Source organism: Scyliorhinus torazame, chromosome 1 (genome assembly GCF_047496885.1).
Source record: "Scyliorhinus torazame isolate Kashiwa2021f chromosome 1, sScyTor2.1, whole genome shotgun sequence".
Classification (NCBI taxonomy): Eukaryota; Metazoa; Chordata; class Chondrichthyes; order Carcharhiniformes; family Scyliorhinidae; genus Scyliorhinus; species Scyliorhinus torazame.
In genome coordinates this window covers 85,246,902-85,269,305 of record NC_092707.1, presented here as the reverse complement: position 1 = coordinate 85,269,305, position 22,404 = coordinate 85,246,902, and the positions used below count along the sequence as shown (strand labels likewise).

Here is a 22,404-nt window from a genome sequence, read left to right as displayed (position 1 = left end):
CGAGATTACAACCCTCGAGGTCCTGTCTTTTAACTTTCTGCCTAGCTCCCTGAACTCCTGCTGCAGGACCTCATGCCCCTTCCTGCCTATGTCGTTAGTACCAATATGTACAACGACCTCTGCCTGTTTGCCCTCCCCCTTCAGGATTCCCTCTACCCGTTCGGAGACATCCTGGACCCTGGCACCAGGGAGGCAACATACCATCCTGGAGTCTCTTTCACGTCCACAGAAGCGCCTATCTGTGCCCCTGACTATAGAGTCCCCTATTACTATTACTCTTCTGCGCTTTGACCCTCCCTTCTGAACATCAGAGCCAGCCGTGGTGCCACTGCTCTGGCTGCTGCTGTTTTCCCCTGATAGGCTATCAGTATCCAAAGGGGTATACCTGTTCGAGAGGGGGACAACCACAGGGGATTCCTGCACTGACTGCATGCCCTTTCTGGTGGTCACCCATTTCTCTGCCTGCACCTTGGGTGTGACCACATTTACATAACTGTGATCTATGACGCTTTCCGCTACCTGCATGCTCCTAAGTGCATCCAATTGCTGCTCCAACCGAACCATGCGATCTGTGAGGAGCTCCAGTTGGGTGCACTTTCTGCAGATGAAGCCATCCGGGACGCTGGAAGCCTCCCGAACCTGCCACATCTCACAGTCAGGACACTGCACCCCTCTAACTGACATTGCGTCAATTAATTAAAATTAAAATTTAAATTTTTTTTAAAAATTTTAAAATATTTTTTTTTTAATTTCAAAGTTACTGTTAACTATCTGTTTCCTAGCACTAGATTTCTAATAGAAATGCGAAAGCTAAATATAGTACTCTCCGATCTCTGGCTTAGATACCCCTCTAAATTATAATTAAATAATTATGTTTAATTAGTTACCAATGCTTAATTTTTTTAATTTAGTGTAGATTCCCAACCAGCCACTCAGGCCACAGCTTTTCTGTGATGTCACTTCAGTTTCCCCCCCGACACACACAATTTGAAAAAGGTATAAAAGTAAAAATGAGTAAAAATCACTTACTTACCTTCTTACCCTCTGAGTGTCTTAGATGTTCTCAGGTTCTCTCCCTGACAGAGACTGCTCCTCCTCCTCCAAACGGCAACATAATCAACAAAAGGGATGATATGACCATTTATCACATTGCTATCAGTGGGGGCTTGCTATATATTAATTGGCTGCCACATTTAAACATTACAATAGCAATCACACTTCATAACTACTTCATTGGCTGTAATGTGCCTTGAGACATCGTGGAGCTAGTTTTGATTAAATATCTTGATTACCTGCATGTTCGGTGCAGAGGTTGGCATGTGGCAAATGGCATAGTACACACCCTGGAGGATTCTTGAAGATCTGTACCATTGATAGGAAGATAAGAGCAGTAGGGTCTTCAGCTGTTTGTGCCAGCTCCGCTTTTCAACTGGATCATTCACCCATGCCATCCAGCAGTGGAGGAATCTGTTGTTTGCCCAGAAGAGCTCAGAGACTAGATCCCTAGTTTACTGTGATGTTGCCCCTTTTGCCCGTAACCACCAGAATTACCAGACCTGCAAGAATGTATTGTTTATCCCAGTGCAAATTAGGTTGTAGCTGTGAACATTGCACTTGGACACTGCACTATATCAGGGGCAGACATTACATTATATATCCCACTAATCTATACCAATACCAAAATATGAAAATTGCTTATTGTCACAAGTAGGCTTCAAACGAAGTTACTGTGAAAAGCCCCTAGTCGCCACATTCCGGCGCCTGTTTGGGGAGGCTAGTACGGGAATTGAACCATGCTACTGGCCTGCCTTGGTCTGCTTTAAAAGCCAGCGATTTAGCCCAGTGTGCGAAACCAGCCCCTAATATTCCCTTTACCTTTATTTTTTTATTAAAAGGAGGGCAGTCTAGTGAACGAGTGTGTGGAGGTATTGGACATTTCAGGTGGCAAAAGGTGGTGGATTTACACAATCTATCCCTTTTAACCCAAAACCACTTACTTTAGATTATTTAATAATTCACGCTTTCAGCATCGAACTCCAATCTTGAAATGTTATTTGTGCCACTTCGTTTCAAATTGCTGGACGATGCAATATTTCAGTGCTCAGAAAGGTTTTGTGTCAAGTGGAGAACTTCCTTCATAAACCCCCAAATGTGATTTTGTTTTAAAATCCTCAAGGGTCATTTTGCTTTCGAGCTGCGCGGTTAGAATTGTCTGAGTTTCTCTCGTCTTCGCGTCATGAATGTCCTGAAGGTATATTTGCTTTCTTATCTGTAGCTTGACTCTGTGTATACTGAACAGAGCCCCAAATCTCACCCATTGTGAGCAGAGGAATTCGCAATACTCTCGTACACTAGAAAGGGTCGGTGAGTTTTTATTTTTGCAGAGGTTACACTCAGTCGGCAGTGACCCGAGCCCCAGAACCGTGAAGTTTGCAATTCCATTGGTAAACAACATGCCAACGATTCTGATCGATGCTGCGCCGATATACTTACTGCCTCGTCACTGATGCTCAGTCATATCTGGAAATGTTGCAGCTTGCATTGTATCAGCATCCGTAACAATCCAGAGAGGGGGGAGAGAGAGGTCTTCATTTCCCTGAATGATCATTAAGTCACTTGGTCCCCAGGTTCCAAATCCCATTCAAAATCCGTCCGTCGTCACTGCAATAATTTATTAGTTTCACTAATCCTCGCTGGATTACACGTCCACCACCTCATCTCCATCAACACACAGAGGCAGCTCCAGCACACTCTGCCTACCCACCACCCTCATGGATGGGGATTCAGGAACGCCTCGCTTTATGGGGTAGGACTTACATTTGATGGGACTGTTTGTGGACGGAATCCACTCTTGTGTGAAGTACCACCTGCCAGCAAGCATGGGCAACTGTGTCAAATCACCGCTAAGAAATCTCTCTAAAAAGGTAAGTCGCACAATTTGGAACAATTGGGGGGGGGGGGTCCTTTTTTTGTGTGCCAAGATCTAAATACCGTGCAAGTGGCGTTTCAGTATTGCATAAGGTCCTGTCTAATGCAGAACCCAAAACAATGCATGTTGGAAAACAATTTGTTGAGCCGAGACAGTCCTCGGACCTGTAGCTGGATAATTATCTCGAGTTTTATTGACGACTAATTGGAAGTGCTTTGTGAATGTAAATTCATTTTAAAACCGCGATTGGGTCTTACCGAATATTCCTGGGGTCTGAACTCCTCTCTGAGCAGGCGCTTCAATGCTGCGCACATGTCGAACCGATAAGCGCGGCTAGAAATTAACTTATTTAAATTACTAAACAGTATGCTGCACGGATTTTAAGTACAGTGCTGCGTTGCATGCAGATCGAATATTCCAACGGGAGCAGACCAATGCGAATAAATCGCAGGTCCATGACGTTTTCCGCATTTGAGAACTTTTCACCTTAAATCGATCCCAAAGTTTTGTTAAAGCATGCAACCCGGTTTTTTTTTGTTGGAAAGATTTTCGGCATTTTTTTTTGGAAAAAAAAAGAAATGAATGTCTAGCCGACCGGAGTCTAATCTGTTTTATGTGTGCTGCTGCTTGGGGTGTGAAAGATTCGACATGAGGAGAAAAGCAGCTACAAAGTAGTGAGGACATGCGAGGAGACGGCGGCAGCGGCGGCAGCAGCGTCCCCTGCAGGGAGCGAGTACCAGGAGCCCTTATTCGCCCTCGCTCACAACTGTGCCCTCATGCACAATCTCCTCGGGCCAGCCTGCATATTCCTCAGGAAAGGATTCGCAGAGAGGCAGGCTGTAAGTAAGTCTTTAAAACTGTGCATCCCATCGGGAGATGTGCCTGTCCCTTCCACCACCATTTCATTCAGCCCCACATCCATTCGCCACCCCCTTCTCCCCGCATCCTAATCTGTACTGGGGGGAGGGAGGCTGGGCTGTGTGAACAATCTTCATTCGCAAGAGGCAGGTGAAATAGTGAAGATTCATTTTTAATTTTGCGGCTGAAACGCTTGCTGTGTTTATCAGCCAGATTTATTTCCCCCCCCACCAACCGTTTACAGAAAAAACGCGCGCATGATTAAGGATGATTAAAGTTTCCCCTCGGTGCGTCCAGAGATTCAGCAATTCTCCCCCTTTAATTCACATTCCCTCAATCCACAGTCCAGTTGGGGATCCTTGGTACATTCTCCGGTCCTGTCTCAGACGGACCGCTATTGTGTTTCCAATGTAAGGAAGTTCTGGTCACAAAGTATCATTTTAAGTAACTAAATAGTAACCAATTTTTAAATAAGTTGTTAAAAGTGTCGTCTGGCTTTCATTAACAAGGACAAAGCATGGATTTCCCCCCCCCCCCCCCCCCATGGTGTACCTCAGGGGCAGCTTTAACTTGCCCACTGCCTCACGCTTAATCTTCACTGATCCGTTCGAGAATTTTAACCCTTACTTCTCTACGCGGCCTTCCCCCAGCGCCCTGCCATCTTTTAGGCTCAAAGCAGGTTAATTTTGCTGGGAGAAGCTGAAGGAAGACTCCTTCGAATTGTCTTCCATAGCCCAGGGGTGGGAGGGGCCCGAGCCGTGTGCTTCCATCTTCTGATCTTACCGAAGATCTTCTGCAAGGAGTTGTGTAACATCTATATCTATGATCGAAAGAAGTACTGTCGCGACATGAGACCCCGAGAGGACTTGACGAGGTAGGATGCTGTAAGGATGTTTCCTCCTTGTGGAACAGACTAGAACTGGGGGATCCAGTTTAAAAATAAGGGGACTCCCATTTAAGACGGTGGCCCTCAGAGGGCCGTGAGTCGGTGAAGTTCTCTTCCCCAGAGAGTGGTGGAGGCTGGGTTGTTGCATATTTTTAAGTTAAGGCTGAATTAGATAAATTCTAGATTGACAAGCAGTCAGGGTTAGGGGGTATAGGGGTTAGACGGGAAAACAGAGTTGAGGCCACAATCAGATCAGCCACGATCTTATCAAATGGCAGACCAGACCCGAGGGGCCGAGTGGCCTCATGCTCTTAGTTCATACATTCATACGCAATAAATATACTAATTTGACTGCAAATGTTTTACCAGTCTGCTAGACTTCGCGTGGACATTCATGGAACCAATATAGTTCATTGTTCTCCATAGTGAACATGATGTATGAGAATGTCGTCTGGATGCAATGATTTTTGTCAACTTTCATCTGTCACTTTGAGTGTTTTATTCAGACATGGGTCTTTCTTGGAGCATTACAAGCCAGTGCAAACAAAAGATTTGAATCACTCTCTTGTGATACAATTGCCATCTTCTGACAAGATAGTACTGATGGGAGCTGAGGGCCTCCCTTCTCCTCCCCCCCCCCCCAACAATTGTGATTCCCCCTGAGCAAGAATGCCTTTGAATACCAGACAAACATCCGCCTGGATATAAGTGTCCAAATGAGGTGTTGTTATCCGACCTGTCTTTCCCCTACCCCCTTCAATCCACATTGAATCTATCTTGTCTCCCTGGTAGGAAGTTGTGGGTCAGGCTTAATGTAAAAAAAAGCAGGACTTGATTACAGAAACAATCAGAACGCAATTTTGCAATCTTTAGCAGTTAGGCCTTCAGATGCCTGGATACTAATTTCTGGAATTCCTTCCCAAACCTCGCTGCACATCTACCTCTTTCTGCCCCATTTATACGCCCTGTAAAACCCTCCCTTTTAACCAAGCTTTTGTTCACCCGACCTGATATCGCCTTATGTGGCCCGGTGTCACATTTGTTTTGATGAAGCCCCACCCCACAAGCGCTTTGGGACGCTTCATTATATTAAAGGTGCTACTGTACACCAGGACAGTCTAGTGGTGCAGTGGGTAGTATCACTACCTCGGAGCCGGTGGCTCTGGGTTCAAGCCCCACCCTGGAAAATGATCTCCAGGTTGAGTGGGGACAGTAGCAAGCTGCCCCAGGAAATTCTGGCTGTGCGAACGGACTCAATCAAATATGTGCTTTATCTGCCTCGTGCGGCCTGGAGGGACCAGAAGAGATGATGATAATGTCTGTACATCAGTGCCTATTGCTGTGTTGATGTGCTGAATCTAAAAGCAGGTGAAGAAATGGGATGGCTGATGTGCTGCTTGGTGCAGAACAGAAGAAAATTAGTTTTTCCACCTCATCAGTTAGTCCATTCTGCTGGCTGGAAGTCTGATCTGTATGGAGTTTTCCACTGCTATTTACCTGCAGCTTCAAGTGGTTCCTCGGCCTGCCAGGTTGTACAGAGTTGTTTACCCCACGGGTGGGAGGTGGAACAGTTTGGTTGTTGGAGAATCAATATCTTAATTAATGACATTTTTTCAGCTCCTTTTGGGACTGTATTTCCCTAAGCCACACGATGGAGGCAATTCCTTTACTTTCCCGACAGCAACAAGAATGTAACTGTACAAAATAGGGGTCTGAATTCTCTATTTGGGAGACTACGTCCCCACGCCGGAGTGAAAACGGTGGTGTTTTACACCAGGAGAACTGGTGTAAAACCAACCACCGATTCCCTGTTCCAGGGGAGGGGGCTAGGAGGGAGGCAGCATAGAGCTCCCAGCTCTAGCTGCCGATACGGTCCAGAGCATTTCTGGGTCCGTGGCCACGCACTGTGCTTCATGGCAGACTCAGCCCGCGGACCTGGGCCGCAAAAAGAGTCTCTCCCCCCCCTTCGGCCGCTCGTGCACTCCGGACCGCCCCTCACAGTGCCCCCAGCCTCGAATGAAGCCCCTCCTGCCCACGGAACGGCCCTTCCCTGACTGTGGCGGCGCCGGACTGAGACGGCAGCCGCCATGCTAAATTCATGACGGGTGAGACCACACGTGTCCCACGCCGTCGGGAACTCGGCCGGTCGGACACAGAGCATCGCGGGACAGGCCTCAGTCAATGTAAGGAGGGCGTGGATACTGCGTGCAGCGTACTCCTAGAGTACACCGCTTTTCAGGGGCAAAAGCGGCGCCACCCCCGATTTTGGCGTCATTGGGGATTCTCTGCCCCGTCGCTGAACGCGATTTTGCCGTCAAGGATCGGAGATTCCAGCCCAGGGTAGTATTCTACAGAATTGTCATTTTCAAACTCAGCGTCGCAGGCGGGGGTCGGGAGATTCATGGGTCCATCGGTCGCAGTGTTCCCGATCACGAGAAGAAGTGCCCAACGACCACAACCGGTTTTTTTAAATGCCGGCCGCGACAGGTTTACAGAATGCCAGTCGTCCCGTGCACGCGTGCCCCCTCAGCAGTGTGCAGGCCCGGAGCCCAGCAAGACAGACTGCCTCCTCCTGACATCAGCAAGTTGACCCAGGAGCAGATTCTTTTAAACAATCGATGAAGTCTTCTCTCCAGAAGCAGCTGCAGAGAGCAGGTCACGTGTCCCATACACTGACGTTATGTGCTCTGGACAGGAGAGAGATTCCTCCATTTTGTAGCTGCCAGCAGTGCTGGTGTGAGCTCCAGGGCCTCTGCGATGTACCATTTGTCAATGTACTCTGTCGATTATTCTTTTTTTGTCTACTATGTACGTACTGTGTACGTTCCCTTGGCCGCAGAAAAATATTTTTCACTGTACTTTGGTACATGTGACAATAAATCAAATCAAAGTTGAAATCAGCAACAAAGCAGTATAAAGATAATTAATTTCTTGAGGTATGGGTTTATTAATTATGTCAATGCAAATCAGGATACAAAGCTCATGTGTGTTATTTGCAAGGAAGTACTGGCAAATGAAAGATTTCATGAAAGACCCTCAAAAGGTCAACGACATTTGAAGACTGAGCTGGCAAATTTGAGGACAAATCTCTTGATTATTTTCAATGGGTGCAGTGAGAACCTGAATCATCCGCTGAAATGCTTTGCAGAAATGTCACATTGAATGACAAAGCAAGAGAGATCGTGAGGACCAAGCAGGCTCACCTGTCACATTAAAGGTAAGTGAAAATGATGTGCCGTGAAGTTAAAGTGGCGTGGGTCATGAAGTTTGGGTGGCGAAGACCGGCTGGGCGCCGCAGGTCCTGAAGGATGGCTGCTTGGTAAAAATGGATACCGGGCAAAACAGTTTGAAAAATACTGCTATAGAAAGCTTTGCAAAAAAAGATGATTAACTTTATTGATCCATAGCATTCAGCATTGGGCTGGATTTCAGACAGGGTGATTGCTGCAGATCTCGAAACCTCCTTGGTTTATATTGCTTTGATTTCCTTAATGTGGGAAGTGTACTCCTTGGAGCCTGAGCAATAAATGGAAGAGCCAAGCTTGTGAGCAAGAACAGAATAATAAACAGCTCAGATCACACTCCCAACAGCCTCCACTGTTCGACATCGCAGATCCATTAACCACTCTCTCTGCCGACGAGCTTGGCAATGCTGTTTGATAGGGGAGATAGGGTTAGAACTACACTTCTCCACAGATCAGGTTGATACCGGGGCCTGGAAATTCTGTGGAGATTCTCCCAATATCCGACCATAACTGCAAGGAGAATTATTGGTCAAGGCCCTAGTGGGATCACCAAGCCCTTTGTTATAAGTCATCTCTATGAGGATTCTTCTGGCCCCACCACCAACCTCACAACCAGAGAGTTCTCGGTCACATTCTAATGCCTGGCTGCCTATCCAGAATCCACGTGAAGCATTTCTATACAACACGTTCTGATTTTAACGCCTATTTTATGCCAGAATTGTTTGATCTGGTGAATGTTCACTTAGGCATCGTTTCAGCAGGAGGGACCTGTTCAAGGTGGATGGGTCGTACCTCAACAGAGCTGAGACCAGTGTCCTCACGGGAAGATTAACTAGGGCTGTGGGGGAGGGATTAAACTAATTTAGTAATAGGGTGGTCTCAAAGGTGAAACATTAGAGAGGACTAACAAAGTGCGCAGGGGACTGGTGACAGACTAATAGCGCTAAAGATAAAAGTTGAGAACTTTTACCGCAAGGGCTTAGTGAGACCACATCGGAAATGCTGCGTACAGTCTTGGTCAAAGGATATAATTGCATTAGAAGCAGTTCAGAGAAGGTTCATGTGTCTCATTCTTGGGGTGAAGAGCTAATCGTATGAAAAAGGGTTGAACAGGTTGGGCCTTTACCCATTGGAGTTTAGACAAATGAGAGGTGATCTTATTAAAACAGGAATCCTGAGGTGATTAAAAGGGTGGATACCAGGAGGATGTTTCTATTGTAGGGGGAGACTAGAACTGTAGGATATAGTTGAAAAATAAGAAATCTCCCTTTTACGATGGAGATTAGGTAATTTTATTTCTGTCAGAGGATCGATAATCTGTGGTATTCTCTTCCCCAGAAAGCAGAGGGGGCTGGATTGTTGAATTGATTCAAGGCTGAATTGGATAGATTTTTGAAAGACAAGCGAGTCGAGGGTTATGGGGCAGAAAGGAAAGTGTAGTTCAAAGCACAATCAGATCAGTCACAATCTCATTGAATGGCGAGGCAGGCTGAAAAGGCCAAATGGCCTACTCCTGCTCCTAAGTTCTATGTTCCTAAAGGAAAGGAATGTTCAGAAATAGGAATGCTCAGACACGCGGCAAACGTGAGGCAGTTTAAGATGGGTTTGGAATGCGTGTGCATTCAGGCATGTGGTGCGGTAAGTAAGGTTTATGAGTTGCAGACACGTCACTACATGAGACACTGATATAATGACAATAACAGAGATTTGGTTCAAAGAAGGGGAGGATTGGGAACTTAACATTCCTGGCAGCAAGGCTTTCAGGAAAAATCAGGATGGGAATAAAGGACAGGAAGGACAGTATTGACTAAATAAAACCATTATAGCACTGGAGAGGGCTGATGTGATAATAATAATCTTTATTGTCACAAGTAGGCTTACATTAACACTGAAATGAAGTTACTGTGAAAAGCCCCAGTTGCCACATTCCGGAGCCTTTTCGGGTACACAGACGAGAATTCAGAATGTCCAATTCACCTAACAGCACGTCTTTCGGGACTTGTGGGAGGAAACTGGAACACCTGGAGGAAACCATGAAGACACAGGGAGAACGTGCAGTCTCCACACAGACCGACGGTTTCCCAAGCCAGGAATTGAACCTGGGACCCTGGAGCTGTGAAGCAACAGTGCTACCCACTGTGCTACCGTGCTGCCCATGTAGTTCCGAAGCCAAAGATAAAATCTATTTCATTATAATTGAGAAACAAGTAGTGCAACCCGGTGGCGCAGTGGGTTAGCCCTGCTGCCTCACGACGCTGAGGTCCCAGGTTCAATCCTGGCTCTGGGTCACTGTCTGTGTGGATTTTGCACATTCTCCCCGTGTTTGTGTGGGTTTCGCCCCCACAACCCAAAGATGTGCGGGCTAGGTGAATTGTCCCTTAATTGGAAAAAAAAAAGAATTGGGTATTCTAAATTTAAAAAATAAATAAAATAAAATAATTGAGGAACATTGAGGGTGCTTTTAGGCTACTGGGTCTATATATAGGCCACCAAATAGTGGAAAGGAGATCGAGGACAAATTTGCAGTCAAATTGCAGAAAGATGAAAGAATTTTAGGGTCTGTGAATGTTAGGAACTAATTTTTAAAAATTTGTTCATGGGGTATGAATTTTGCTGCCGATTATTGTTACATGGACTGGAATAGGAACAGTAAAAAGTGAAGAGGGGGAGGAATTTCTGAAACATATAAAAGAGAAAACATGTAAAAGAGTCCTTGACCAGTGTGTTTCCAACCCAGTGAGGTAAGAAGAAATGTTGGATCTAGTTTTGGAAATTAAATGGGATAAGATAAGTGGAGCATGTTTCACTGGGAGAACATTCGGGGAACACTGATCAAAATGCAGCCAGGTTTAGAATACTTATGGAAAAGGACCATGAATATCCAAGTATAAAGATACTTAACTAAAAGAGGGTAACTATGCTGAGTTAAAAAGGAAGGTGCCTCAGATGGATTGGAATCAAAACTTAATAGACAATACAGTAATTGAATGATGGGAGGCCTTCAAACAGGAAATGGGCATGTTTCCATGGTGGAGAGAGGCGAAGGAAGGGGGCCCAAAGGTGGAGCTTCCTACATGATTAAAGATATATATGTTAAAATGAGACACAAAAAATAAACTCAAGACATGTGCAAAAGTCATAGAGATTTTAAAAAGGGAGTATGGGGAGAGGGGAAGGCAAAGGGAGAGCATGAGTATAGATTAGCAGCTAAAACAAAACATGCAAACACTGCTACAATATCTTCAGGTGGTTGTAATGATCAAATTACCACGGCAGGCTTTGCTGATTGGATTATCAGATTACAGGTTTTTTAAAGTAATTAAAATACTCTGGTAAATCTAGACAGGTATGTTAAAAATAAAACCCTACACGATTTACTTAACGTTCAGAGTGTCACGTGAGAGTACCATTAAGTCATGGATGTTTAAGCAATGTACCTTTAAGAGAACAGTGATGTCAGAGAGTGGGTGGAGCTGAAGTCAGGTCAGCCATTTTGCAGTTTAGTTTTGCAGTTTGAAAAGAGCTTGGGAGTGTCTGTTTGCAGTGAGCTGGATCTCTGCCATGAAAGACTATCTCTGGATCATTTGGGTGATTTAAACTCATAATAGTAAAGCCTTTAAACAGAATCACATCAGGTTAAAGGTGTTACATCTCTTGGAAGTTTGAAGGAACATTTTGAGGAATTATTTACTGTTGCAATATTTTCTGAGTTATCTTTGAAGTAAGGGGTGTTAAGAGATCCAATGTTTATTTAAGATGTTAAGTTGAGTTCATGGAATAAACATTGTTTTGTGTTTAAAAACCTACGTGTCCATAATTGTAATCCCACACCTAGGGAACAAGCCGTGTACTAGGAAAAGCAACAAATACATTAAAGGGAGAGGTTGGTTGAACTCCATGATACATTTTGGAGTTCTGAAAACGCCTCGCCCATAACAAGAGCCAATTCAGATCTTAATACATGGAGTCATGGGCTGTGTTTTTCAATTCAGTGAAAGTAATGGAATTTTGGCTCTGAAGAAAATGCTGAAGATTCGAAACACTGCCCGGATAAGGGACTGGCTGCCAGGTGGCCCACAACCTAACAGGAAAGGCGATATCAAAGGTAGACAAAGAGAGGATAGGACCAATTAGGGATCAAAAAGGAGATATTCTAATGGAGACAGAGGGTATGGCTGAGGTACTTAATGAATACTTTTCATCAATGTTCACTAGAGAAGAGGATGTTGCCAAGATAGCAATGAAGGAGGAGCCATGGAGACATTGGATAGGTTAAAATAGATAAAGAGGAGATACTTCGAAGGTTGGCAGTCATTAAAGTAGAAAAGTCACCCAGTCTGGATCGAATGCATTCATGATTACTGAGGGAAATCAGGTTGGAAGTTGGAGAGGATCTAGCTTTAATTTTGCAATATTTCTTGGAGCTAAGGGTGCTGCGAGAGGACTGGAGGATTGCAAATGTTACATTCATGTTAGAAATGGGAAGAAGGATAAATCCGGCAAGTATAGGCCAGTTAGCTGAACAGTGGTTGTGGGGAAACTTAGAGAGACGATAACCTTGAACAAAATTAATTGGCATTTGGGCTAATAAAATGAAAGCCAGAAAATATGTTTCACTAATGTGATTGAGTTCTTCAAGTGGAGGGTCATTGAGGGTAATAGTTGATGTTGGGCACATAGACTTTCAAAAGAATTTTGACAAAATATCATGCAATAGACCATGGTAGCCCATGGGATTTCACAGACTGTGGCAGCATCGACACAAAATTGGCCAAGGGACAGAAACTAGAGAGTAATGATGAACGGTTGCTTTTCAGAGGACATTTTGCAGATGTGTACCCCAGGGCTCAATATTCGGACCGCTGCTTATTCTGAAAGATATTAATGACGTAAAACTTTGGTATGCATGGTATAATTTCAAAGTTTGCAGATTGACACAAAATTCCAAAAATTGAGGTGACAAATAGCAGACTTCAGGAGTACATAGATAGTGAAATGGCGGGTGCACAGCAGATGAAATTTAATGCAGCGAAATGTAAAATGATTCATTTTGCTAAGGAGAATGCAGAGAGACAAATTGAAGTAAATTATACTATTTTAAAGGGTTGCGGTGTAAAGAAGCCAGGGGTGTAGATACACAGATCTTTGAAGGTGAGATGAAGGTTGAGAAAGTTGTTATGAAAGCTTTTGGGATTCTTTGCTTTATTAATAGACTATAAAAGCAAGGAAGATATTTTAAATCCTTAAACTATTGGTTAGGTCTTATCTGATGCTCCATACTATCTGAAGGACAGCTACGTTTTTATGATCCTTGAGGGGAAACTGTAAGCCAAAATAACCAAGCTTACTGAATGATCACCAGATCAAGAACTTACCAGCAAGGTTTCACTTTTTGTAACATTTACTTCAAAACAAATCAGAGCAAATGTAAATTAACATGAATTAACAGGCAAATTACACTTCAAGTAAACAGGTAAATTTAAATATACGATATAACAAGATATGTCTTACACAACCGCAAGCACCCACATCACTCCTCGCAGACTGCTACACTGCTCCATAATATGTTGTTCTTTATTCACGCAGGATATTTCAGTAGCCCTGTCCATCAGCAGCTTTCACCTCCATGTTTCATGGGTCCGATTATTGTCAGCAAGGCATGCACCTACCACCGATATGACCATGTAGCTTTAAAGAGTTCCTTTTCTTTTTTTAAATATTTTTATTCTCCTCCTTATTCCCATTTTCTCCCAAATTTATACCCAACAATAAACAACAATCAGTAACGAATGCAATCTCAATCCCCACATCAATAATGGGTGAGGAACACCCTGTCAAGGCCGCACTTATGTCATTTCCTGTATTATCGAGTTCAGCTCACCGGTGCGCGAAGAATACTCGCGGATCGGGGCAGATTTTTTGCCTCCCCCAGAGATTCCACCACAGCCTCCGGACCACCCCACTTCACCCAATGTATGTCTTCTGTGGTCCTTGAGCCCCCCTTCACCCCACTACTTACGGGAAAGCACAAAATTATGGGCTGTTACAACTGGTTCACGTTGGTGTGGACAGTACTAATCGGCACCCTGGCGAGGTCCCGCAGTGCAGCTGGTGAATCTTGGACCCCAGGAGAATCCGGCAAATACATATTTAAATGAGGCAAACAGCTCATTTAAATATGCATATCTGGATCTCGCCCAGCGGGAGTGAGATCCAGATCACCACTTCTCGCGAGACTCCGTTAAATCTCACAAGACGTTTTGAGAGGCCCCTCGCGAGATTCAATGGCCTTGTCCCAACACAAAGTTGGGCACGAGGATGCTGTTGAATCGCGCCCTTTGTGTTAGACAGGATAAATCTTTTTTTAAAGCTGGATAAATCTGGTGCAGGTGAGTACAGTCATGTAATGTTTATATTGCTGGATTAAGGACCAATGGTTTAATAGAATGTGAGTTCAAATTACACCGATTTTAGAAAAACAAAGTCTGGTGATAGAAAGCTGGTATCAATGATAACAAATCTGTTGGGTTGTCATAAATATCCAACATATACAGTATTGACCTCCAGGGAAATCCTCCAGGATTCGTTTGTGTGGTGTGGGTGTTAATGGCAAGGTCAGCATTTGATGTCCACCTCTAATTGCCCTTGGTTTGAATGGCTTGCTTGGCCATTTCAGAGGGGTAGTTAAGAGTCAGCCACATTGTTGTGGGTCTGGAGTCACATGAAGGCCAGACCGAGTAAAGACAGCAGAATTCGCTCCCAGAAGGACGCTAGGGAACCAGAAGGCTTTTCACAACAATTGACAATGTTTTTATGGTCACCTTTACTGAGGCTGATTAATCACATTTGGTTTGATGTTTTAAGTGCAATGTGTTTTTGTTTGATGCAGAATCACATCGAAGGACTGCTCTCTTGGATTGTCCCTGGGTTTGTTCAATTTAGTTAACCTGAATTAGAATGACTGAGACTGGCTCTCAATTCCACGTTTTACCAATTGAATTTAAATTCCACCAGCTGATCATTGGTGAGATCTGAACTCAGGACTCCAGAGAATTAGTCCAGTGACATTGCCACTACACCACCCGCTTCCCCATACCTGGCCTGGGACTTACCCTCATTAGCTGGTCAGTGACTCCAGACTCACACCAATGTGGTAGACTTTTATATTTCCCTCTGAAGTTTTCCCACAAGCCACTCACTTGTATTAAACCATTACCAGGTATACAGAGGGGAGAGCCAGGACCAGCTTCTCAGGGCAGCTAGGGATGGATCATGCCAGTGCTGCCCAGATCGGTGAATTAATTTTTAAAAATCATAAATGAGATTTAAGGTAAATCTGCTGATTTAAAATATTTAATGGAACACCACAGCAGTTCTGTGAAAAACAGTGGAGAAAGATTTGCCCCAGTGTGTTTTGCATGGGGTTGCATACGGTACAGTTGTCATTGTAATGTAGACTGATTTTCTAAAGAGTGAAACCATACCGTGTGGTACCAGCAATGGACCTGTTAAAGCAGGCATCTGAACTTCCTACTTTAATAAATACAATTGGAGGGGAAAAGTAGTTTACATTCTATTCTCTTTTGCAACTGCTGATAGAGCTGGGTGGGGGGCAATTTTATGGCCACTCCCACCGGCGGGATTTTCCAGTCACCCTGAAGTGAGGACTTTTGAATGGCTTGCTGCATTTTGCAACCCCGCCCTGGTCACCGTGGTGGGTCTGTAAAACTCCACACTTGCTGTGCATCATTGGCTGTTTCTCTTTTTAATTTCTGTTTCAGCTACGATCAGTATATCAGATGAAGTGTGATTATTGCATGTAGGCGTTGAGAGTAGCCATTTGCTACGGAGTAGGATATGCTGACCACAACATTTCACAGTATCCGCATCTCAAGTATCATTGGGTGTAATCATGTGACTTTGTCAGTACCGTATTTCTGTGTAGAGGCCATCCCAGACTATTCTGGGTATGGGCTATCGTCGGTATCTTCTCAGAGAGTCACTGTTGTGAAAAAGAGACTCGAAGCGGTGAACACGTTCCCTGGGGAGTTTGATTGATGGGTCAGTGGGTAAATGCACTGCCTGTATGATGTCACACAGAGTAGGAATGTCATTACCGTGGCTATGCTGAGATGATTGATCCCGGCTAAGGTTGGCAGTGAGGGCGCTTTCTTTGGCCTGGCTGGCCCTCAGTGAGAGGGAGCAGAAACAAAATCCGGAGAGGCCCCTGAACTGATCACTGTCCAGTGAACTGCACTGTGAAGTGTACATTTGTGAATGGCAGGCCAGGCTCCGAGGTGAGGCCTCCACGGCCTATTGACACCTTCTGTCTGTGCTGACAAATAAAGAATGGTCATTGGGGTGAAGATTCCCACTACCCAAGTAATTATATCCCAGCATAATTCACCACCTTAAAGTGGAGCAAAGTGAAACCTGAGGAAAAACATTATGGAAACATTCATGCTAAGTATATCAAAACTAAGGTGCAATGAACTCCAGGCTATTAATGTTATCTGGTGATTGATACAATAGATACAAGCTGATTTGCCTTTGCCCTCCATGTTTATTAAGTCATCCTAATCCCTCTATCTAATTTATTCCCTTCAAATCTCTCCTGGTTTTCAATTATTGTATTTCTAGTTATTCTTGTCGGTGTGAGCAACCAATTCATCTAAACACACCATAACTGGTGTCAGTTCCTGACCAAACAAACATGTGGGCGCAATGAACGTACTTTGTGACTGCTGCACTAAATGACAGACAGACAGCAGAATTAACACTGCGATCTGTAATGTAATTGGTGGGGTTATAAAGGCAGAAGGGAGGATTGTAGAATCAAAGGCTGCAATCTTTGCTATTTTAATTCGTTGATTTGTTTGCAGTTATTGCGATCTGTTTTCAGTAATCTGCCTGGTGTTTTTTTTTCAGAAAAGCAGGGAGCTCTATTGGGGGAGTGCGGGGACAGCACAAGCCTTGGCTCGGTGGGTAGTACTCTCATCTCTGAATTCGAAGGCTCAAGCCCCACGTCAGAGATCTTAGCGCATAATCCAGGCTGACCCTCCAGTGCAGCGCTGGGAGAGTGCTGCACTGCCAGAGATGCTGGGCGGGATTCTCCATCCCGCCGCTCCCGTTTTCTGGTGCGGCACGCCCCCACCGGCAGTGGGATCCTCCGTCCCGCCAGCCGGCCAATGGAGTTTCCCATTGTGGCCACCCCCACGCCATTGAGAAATCCGCGGGTGTGAGCGCGCTGCCAGGGAAACGGAGGATCATGTCGATGGAGAATCCAGCCGCCAACTTTCGGATGAAATGTTAAATTGAGCTCCCGTCTGCCCCCTCGGTTGGGAATCAAGGACAGAAGAGAAGAGAAGCTTTCCCTATGGTCCTGGCCTATTGTTACCCCGCTACCGGCACTGGCGAAACAGAATAGCTGGCCATTTATCTCATTTCTTATTGCAGGAACTTGCTATGTACTCATTGACTGTCAGTGTTCCCTTTAAAATGGCACTGTTGTGCCGCCATTTTCTTTCAGTGCGTGATCCCTTTAAAGATTTTAATGGCCACATAGACACATGGGTACTTGTCCGAGAATGAGGTCTGCAGAGTGCTTACCAGGCTGCTGCTCGGCCATACACAGACACACGCACACACGCACACAGCCACGCGCACGCAGACACACACGCAGAAACACACACACAGACAAACAGACACACACACACAGACAGACAGACACACACAGACATAGCTTAGCAGGAACATTGCTGACTACCACATTTCCCTCATTACAACAGTTACTATAATTGTACATCAGTGTCTGAAATGCTTGTGACTTCCTGATGTAGTGTTGCTATTTAATTGCAAATTGGCCATTTATATAGTATTCAGCTTAGATGCAGTTGAAGATTATTCAGGCACAGGTGTACCCTAAGGACCTTGCGAGGATTTGGAATGAACCTGGTCATTGTAAAACCTGACAGATTTCTGTTTTCTGGATGCATGTGCAGTGTAACTGCTAATACGTGCTGGAATATCTCTTTTTTCAGAATTTTACTTTTCCATCTCACTTTTGCTGTGATCTCCCTCCACCACAAGACACCATCAGCCAGCTTGCCTGTCCTTGCCAATGGCACGTTCCATCCCCTTGCCAGCATCTCTTGGAAGTGGTATCTTGGCCCGATAAGCAATAGAAACCCCAGCAATGGGCAGTCAATTCCCTGATGGCAGACCTGACATGTTGGGGTTTCCGAAATGGCCGTGGCAGGGTCACCCAGGCTTTCCGAACAGGGCTGGGGTCACTGCTGCAGACATTAAATTCAGCCCAACTAAGTGCCTGACACATTGTAAAACAGAAAACAGCAACAAGTCTGAACTGACTAAGGGAGATCATTATCAAGGAGCATCACTTCAAAAAAGTAAAAGGAAGCATGCCAGACATTTCCTACTGGTCTCTTTGGCGCTTGTTAACCTGGCTTTTCCCTAGAGATTTACAAATCCTATCGGCTGAGAGATAGACTTCCTAAAGCTATTGTCAGCAGCTTCTGATTGAACTCAGAATATACCCTACAAGAGCAGGTCAGAAGCTGGGAATTCTGAGTAACTCTCCTCCTGACTCCACCAAATCCTGTTCACAAGTCAGGAGTGTGATGGATTACTCTCCACTTGCCTGGATGAGTGCAGCTCCAACAACACTCAAGAAGCTCAACACTGTCCAGGACAAAGCAGCCCACTTGACTGGCACCCCATCCACAAACATTCACTTCCTCCACCACCACCACCAAATGGGAGCAGTGTATACCATACACACGATGTACTACAGCATACTCCCTCGACAACACCTTCTAACCATATAAACTTATGAATCAGGGGCAGAGTCTACTTCTACCACTGGAAGGGCAACTTGGGAACACCACCACCTGCAAGTTCCTATCCACTCGCGATCCTGACTTGGAAATAAATCGCTCTTCCTTCATTGTGTCAAATTCCTCGAATCCCTCCCGAACAGCGCTGTGGATGTACCTACATCACATGGACTGCAGCAGTTCGGGAAGGGGGCTCACCAACCCTTTCTCAAGCCAGTTGGGGATGGGCAACAAATGTTGGCCTTGCCAATGATACCCATATCCCATGAAAGAATTAGGAAAAAATATTATTAGAATCTCCCAACAGGCTGTAGCTGACCAGGTAAGTAATCACGATGATGGCACAAGAGGTCACTCAGCTGCTCCATGTGTGGGGCCTACAAAAGGCCCAGAAGGAGCAACACGAGGAGCAGGAGCACCGAGAGAACAACAAGAGTACCGGGGACCCGACCTGGGAACGGTCAGACAGCACAGAGCCAATACAAAAGGCCCAGAAGGAGCAGCAAGAGGAGTGGGAGTGGCCAGAGCGGAGGAGATCACTAACTCCGGCTGTGTTCCAGAGAGTGACATCGCACTTCACAAATGAGATCACTGACAGGCAGGCAGATGACTGCTGGACGATGAGTGTTTGTTAGTCCCTGTCCTACAGCAGAGCCTGGTCTCCAGCTGTCTCAGATTTCCCTGCCATTGGGCCAAGACCTTGCCCCGTTGGGACCGTGTGGTGGTTGGTGTGCAATGACCACTCTAAATTAAAAGAATCCACGCACAGACATCTCCCATCCAACCCACCCAAATGGATTTCGGGACCTGGAACATCAGGACCTTAAGAACAACTGTAACAATGGCAGACATGGACATCATACTCCCATCATAGCCTGGGGACTCCTGCGCTTCTCAGTCAGCGCCTCACAGTTAACCTGGCAATAACCAACGCCCACAGCGCTTGGACACCCTAAATGTCAACATAGTCAAAACCTGCGAGGAGATACTCGGTCTCTCAACCAAGGTTGGTTTGACGAGAGCATCCAGGATCTCCTTGAATGCAAACACAAGGCGTTCCTGAACTGGCAAATCTCGAGCGAGAAGAAATAAGTCTACCAGCAACTGAGGGCTGAATTGCAGTAAAGAACCCGTGACCTGTAGAACCGATGGTGGGCGGAAAGCGTGCAGGAGACAAAGCAACTCGCCAACAACCACAATGTGTGGGGTTTGTTCAGTGCAGCTAATGCTACCTACGGTCCCACGTGGATGGAATCCCCGCTGACATACTAAAATGTGGTGGAGTGGCACTCTTGACATGAATCCACAACCTCATCACCATTGCTTGGAAGGGAGAGAGCATCCCGGAAGATCTTAGAGACGCCATGACTGACCAAGTTCAAGAAAAGAGACAGTTCCGACTGCGCCAATTACAGAGGGATTTCCCTACTGTCCACCACAGCAAAGGTTATTGCAAGAATCCTCCGCAACCACCTCTTCCCAGTGGCTGAAGAACCTTCTCCCATTGGCTGAAGAATCTTCTCCCAGTGGCTGAAGAATCTTTCCCCAGTGGCTGAAGAATCTTCTCCCAGTGGCTGAAGAACCTTCTTCCAGTGGCTGAAGAACCGTCTCCCAGTGGCTGAAGAATCTTCTCCCAGTGGCTGAAAAACCTTCTCCCAGTGGCTGAAGAACCGTCTCCCAGTGGCTGAAGAACCTTCTCCCAGTGGCTGAAAAACCTTCTCCTAGTGGCTGAAGAACCTTCTCCCAGCGGCTGAAGAACCTTCTCCCAGCGGCTGAAGAACCGTCTCCCAGTGGCTGAAGAATCTTCTCCCAGTGGCTGAAGAACCTTCTCCCAGTGGCTGAAGAACCTTCTCCCAGCGGCTGAAGAACCTTCTCCCAGTGGCTGAAGAACCTTCTCCCAGTGGCTGAAGAACCTTCTCCCAGTGGCTGAAGAACCTTCTCCCAGTGGCTGAAGAACCGTCTCCCAGTGGCTGAAGAATCTTCTCCCAGTGGCTGAAGAACCTTCTCCCAGTGGCTGAAGAACCTTCTCCCAGCGGCTGAAGAACCTTCTCCCAGAGGCTGAAGAACCTTCTCCCAGCGGCTGAAGAACCTTCTCCCAGTGGCTGAAGAACCTTCTCCCAGTGGCTGAAGAACCTTCTCCCAGTGGCTGAAGAACCTTCTCCCAGTGGCTGAAGAACCGTCTCCCAGTGGCTGAAGAATCTTTCCCCAGTGGCTGAAGAATCTTCTCCCAGTGGCTGAAGAACCTTCTTCCAGTGGCTGAAGAACCGTCTCCCAGTGGCTGAAGAATCTTCTCCCAGTGGCTGAAAAACCTTCTCCCAGTGGCTGAAGAACCGTCTCCCAGTGGCTGAAGAACCTTCTCCCAGTGGCTGAAAAACCTTCTCCTAGTGGCTGAAGAACCTTCTCCCAGCGGCTGAAGAACCTTCTCCCAGCGGCTGAAGAACCGTCTCCCAGTGGCTGAAGAATCTTCTCCCAGTGGCTGAAGAACCTTCTCCCAGTGGCTGAAGAACCTTCTCCCAGCGGCTGAAGAACCTTCTCCCAGTGGCTGAAGAACCTTCTCCCAGTGGCTGAAGAACCTTCTCCCAGTGGCTGAAGAACCTTCTCCCAGTGGCTGAAGAACCGTCTCCCAGTGGCTGAAGAATCTTCTCCCAGTGGCTGAAGAACCTTCTCCCAGTGGCTGAAGAACCTTCTCCCAGCGGCTGAAGAACCTTCTCCCAGAGGCTGAAGAACCTTCTCCCAGCGGCTGAAGAACCTTCTCCCAGTGGCTGAAGAACCTTCTTCCAGTGGCTGAAGAACCTTCTCCCTGTGGCTGAAAAACCTTCTCCCAGCGGCTGAAGAACCTTCTCCCAGTGGCTGAAGAACCTTCTTCCAGTGGCTGAAGAACCTTCGCCTAGTGGCTGAAGAACCTTCTCCCAGTGGCTGAAGAACCTTCTTCCAGCGGCTGAAGAACCTTATCCCAGTGGCTGAAGAACCTTCTCCCAGCGGCTGAAGAACCTTCTCCCAGTGGCTGAAGAACCTTTTCCCAGTGGCTGAAGAACCTTCTTCCAGTGGCTGAAGAACCTTCTTCCAGCGGCTGAAGAACCTTCTCCCAGTGGCTGAAAAACCTTCTCTCAGTGGCTGAAGAACCTTCTCCCAGTGGCTGAAGAACCTTCTCCCAGTGGCTGAAGAACCTTCTCCCAGTGGCTGAAGAACCTTCTCCCAGTGGCTGAAGAACCTTCAACCAGCGGCTGAAGAACCTTCTCCCAGCGGCTGAAGAATCTTCTCCCAGTGGCTGAAGAACCTTCTCCCAGTGGCTGAAGAACCTTCTCCCAGCGGTTGAAGAAACTTCTTCCAGCGGCTGAAGAACCTTCTCCCAGTGGCTGAAAAACCTTCTCCCAGTGGCTGAAGAACCTTCTCCCAGTGGCTGAAGAACCTTCTCCCAGTGGCTGAAGAACCTTCTCCCAGTGGCTGAAGAATCTTCTCCCAGTGGCTGAAGAACCTTCTCCCAGCGGCTGAAGAACCTTCTCCCAGCGGCTGAAGAATCTTCTCCCAGTGGCTGAAGAACCTTCTCCCAGTGGCTGAAGAACCTTCTCCCAGCGGCTGAAGAACCTTCTCCCAGTGGCTGAAGAACCTTCTCCCAGTGGCTGAAGAATC

At 46.2% G+C, this 22,404-nt stretch overlaps 1 protein-coding gene across 5 annotated transcripts in view; it reads left to right on the top strand.

The window, feature by feature from the left end:
- Positions 1–22,404, top strand: part of LOC140409182 (calcium-binding protein 1-like) — a 208,928-nt gene that overhangs the window by 128,437 nt on the left and 58,087 nt on the right. The window contains exons 1-2 of one of the 5 annotated variants that reach the window (XM_072497438.1): positions 2,365–2,924; positions 3,571–3,768. The exons of 3 other annotated variants lie outside the window; for them this stretch is intronic. In XM_072497438.1, coding sequence (XP_072353539.1) covers positions 2,823–2,924; positions 3,571–3,768 — 300 coding nt within the window. In that variant the 5' untranslated portion in view covers positions 2,365–2,822. Of the gene's footprint in view, positions 1–2,364; positions 2,925–3,570; positions 3,769–22,404 lie in introns of those variants that run through there. One more of the 5 variants, XM_072497456.1, reaches the window with a different exon arrangement.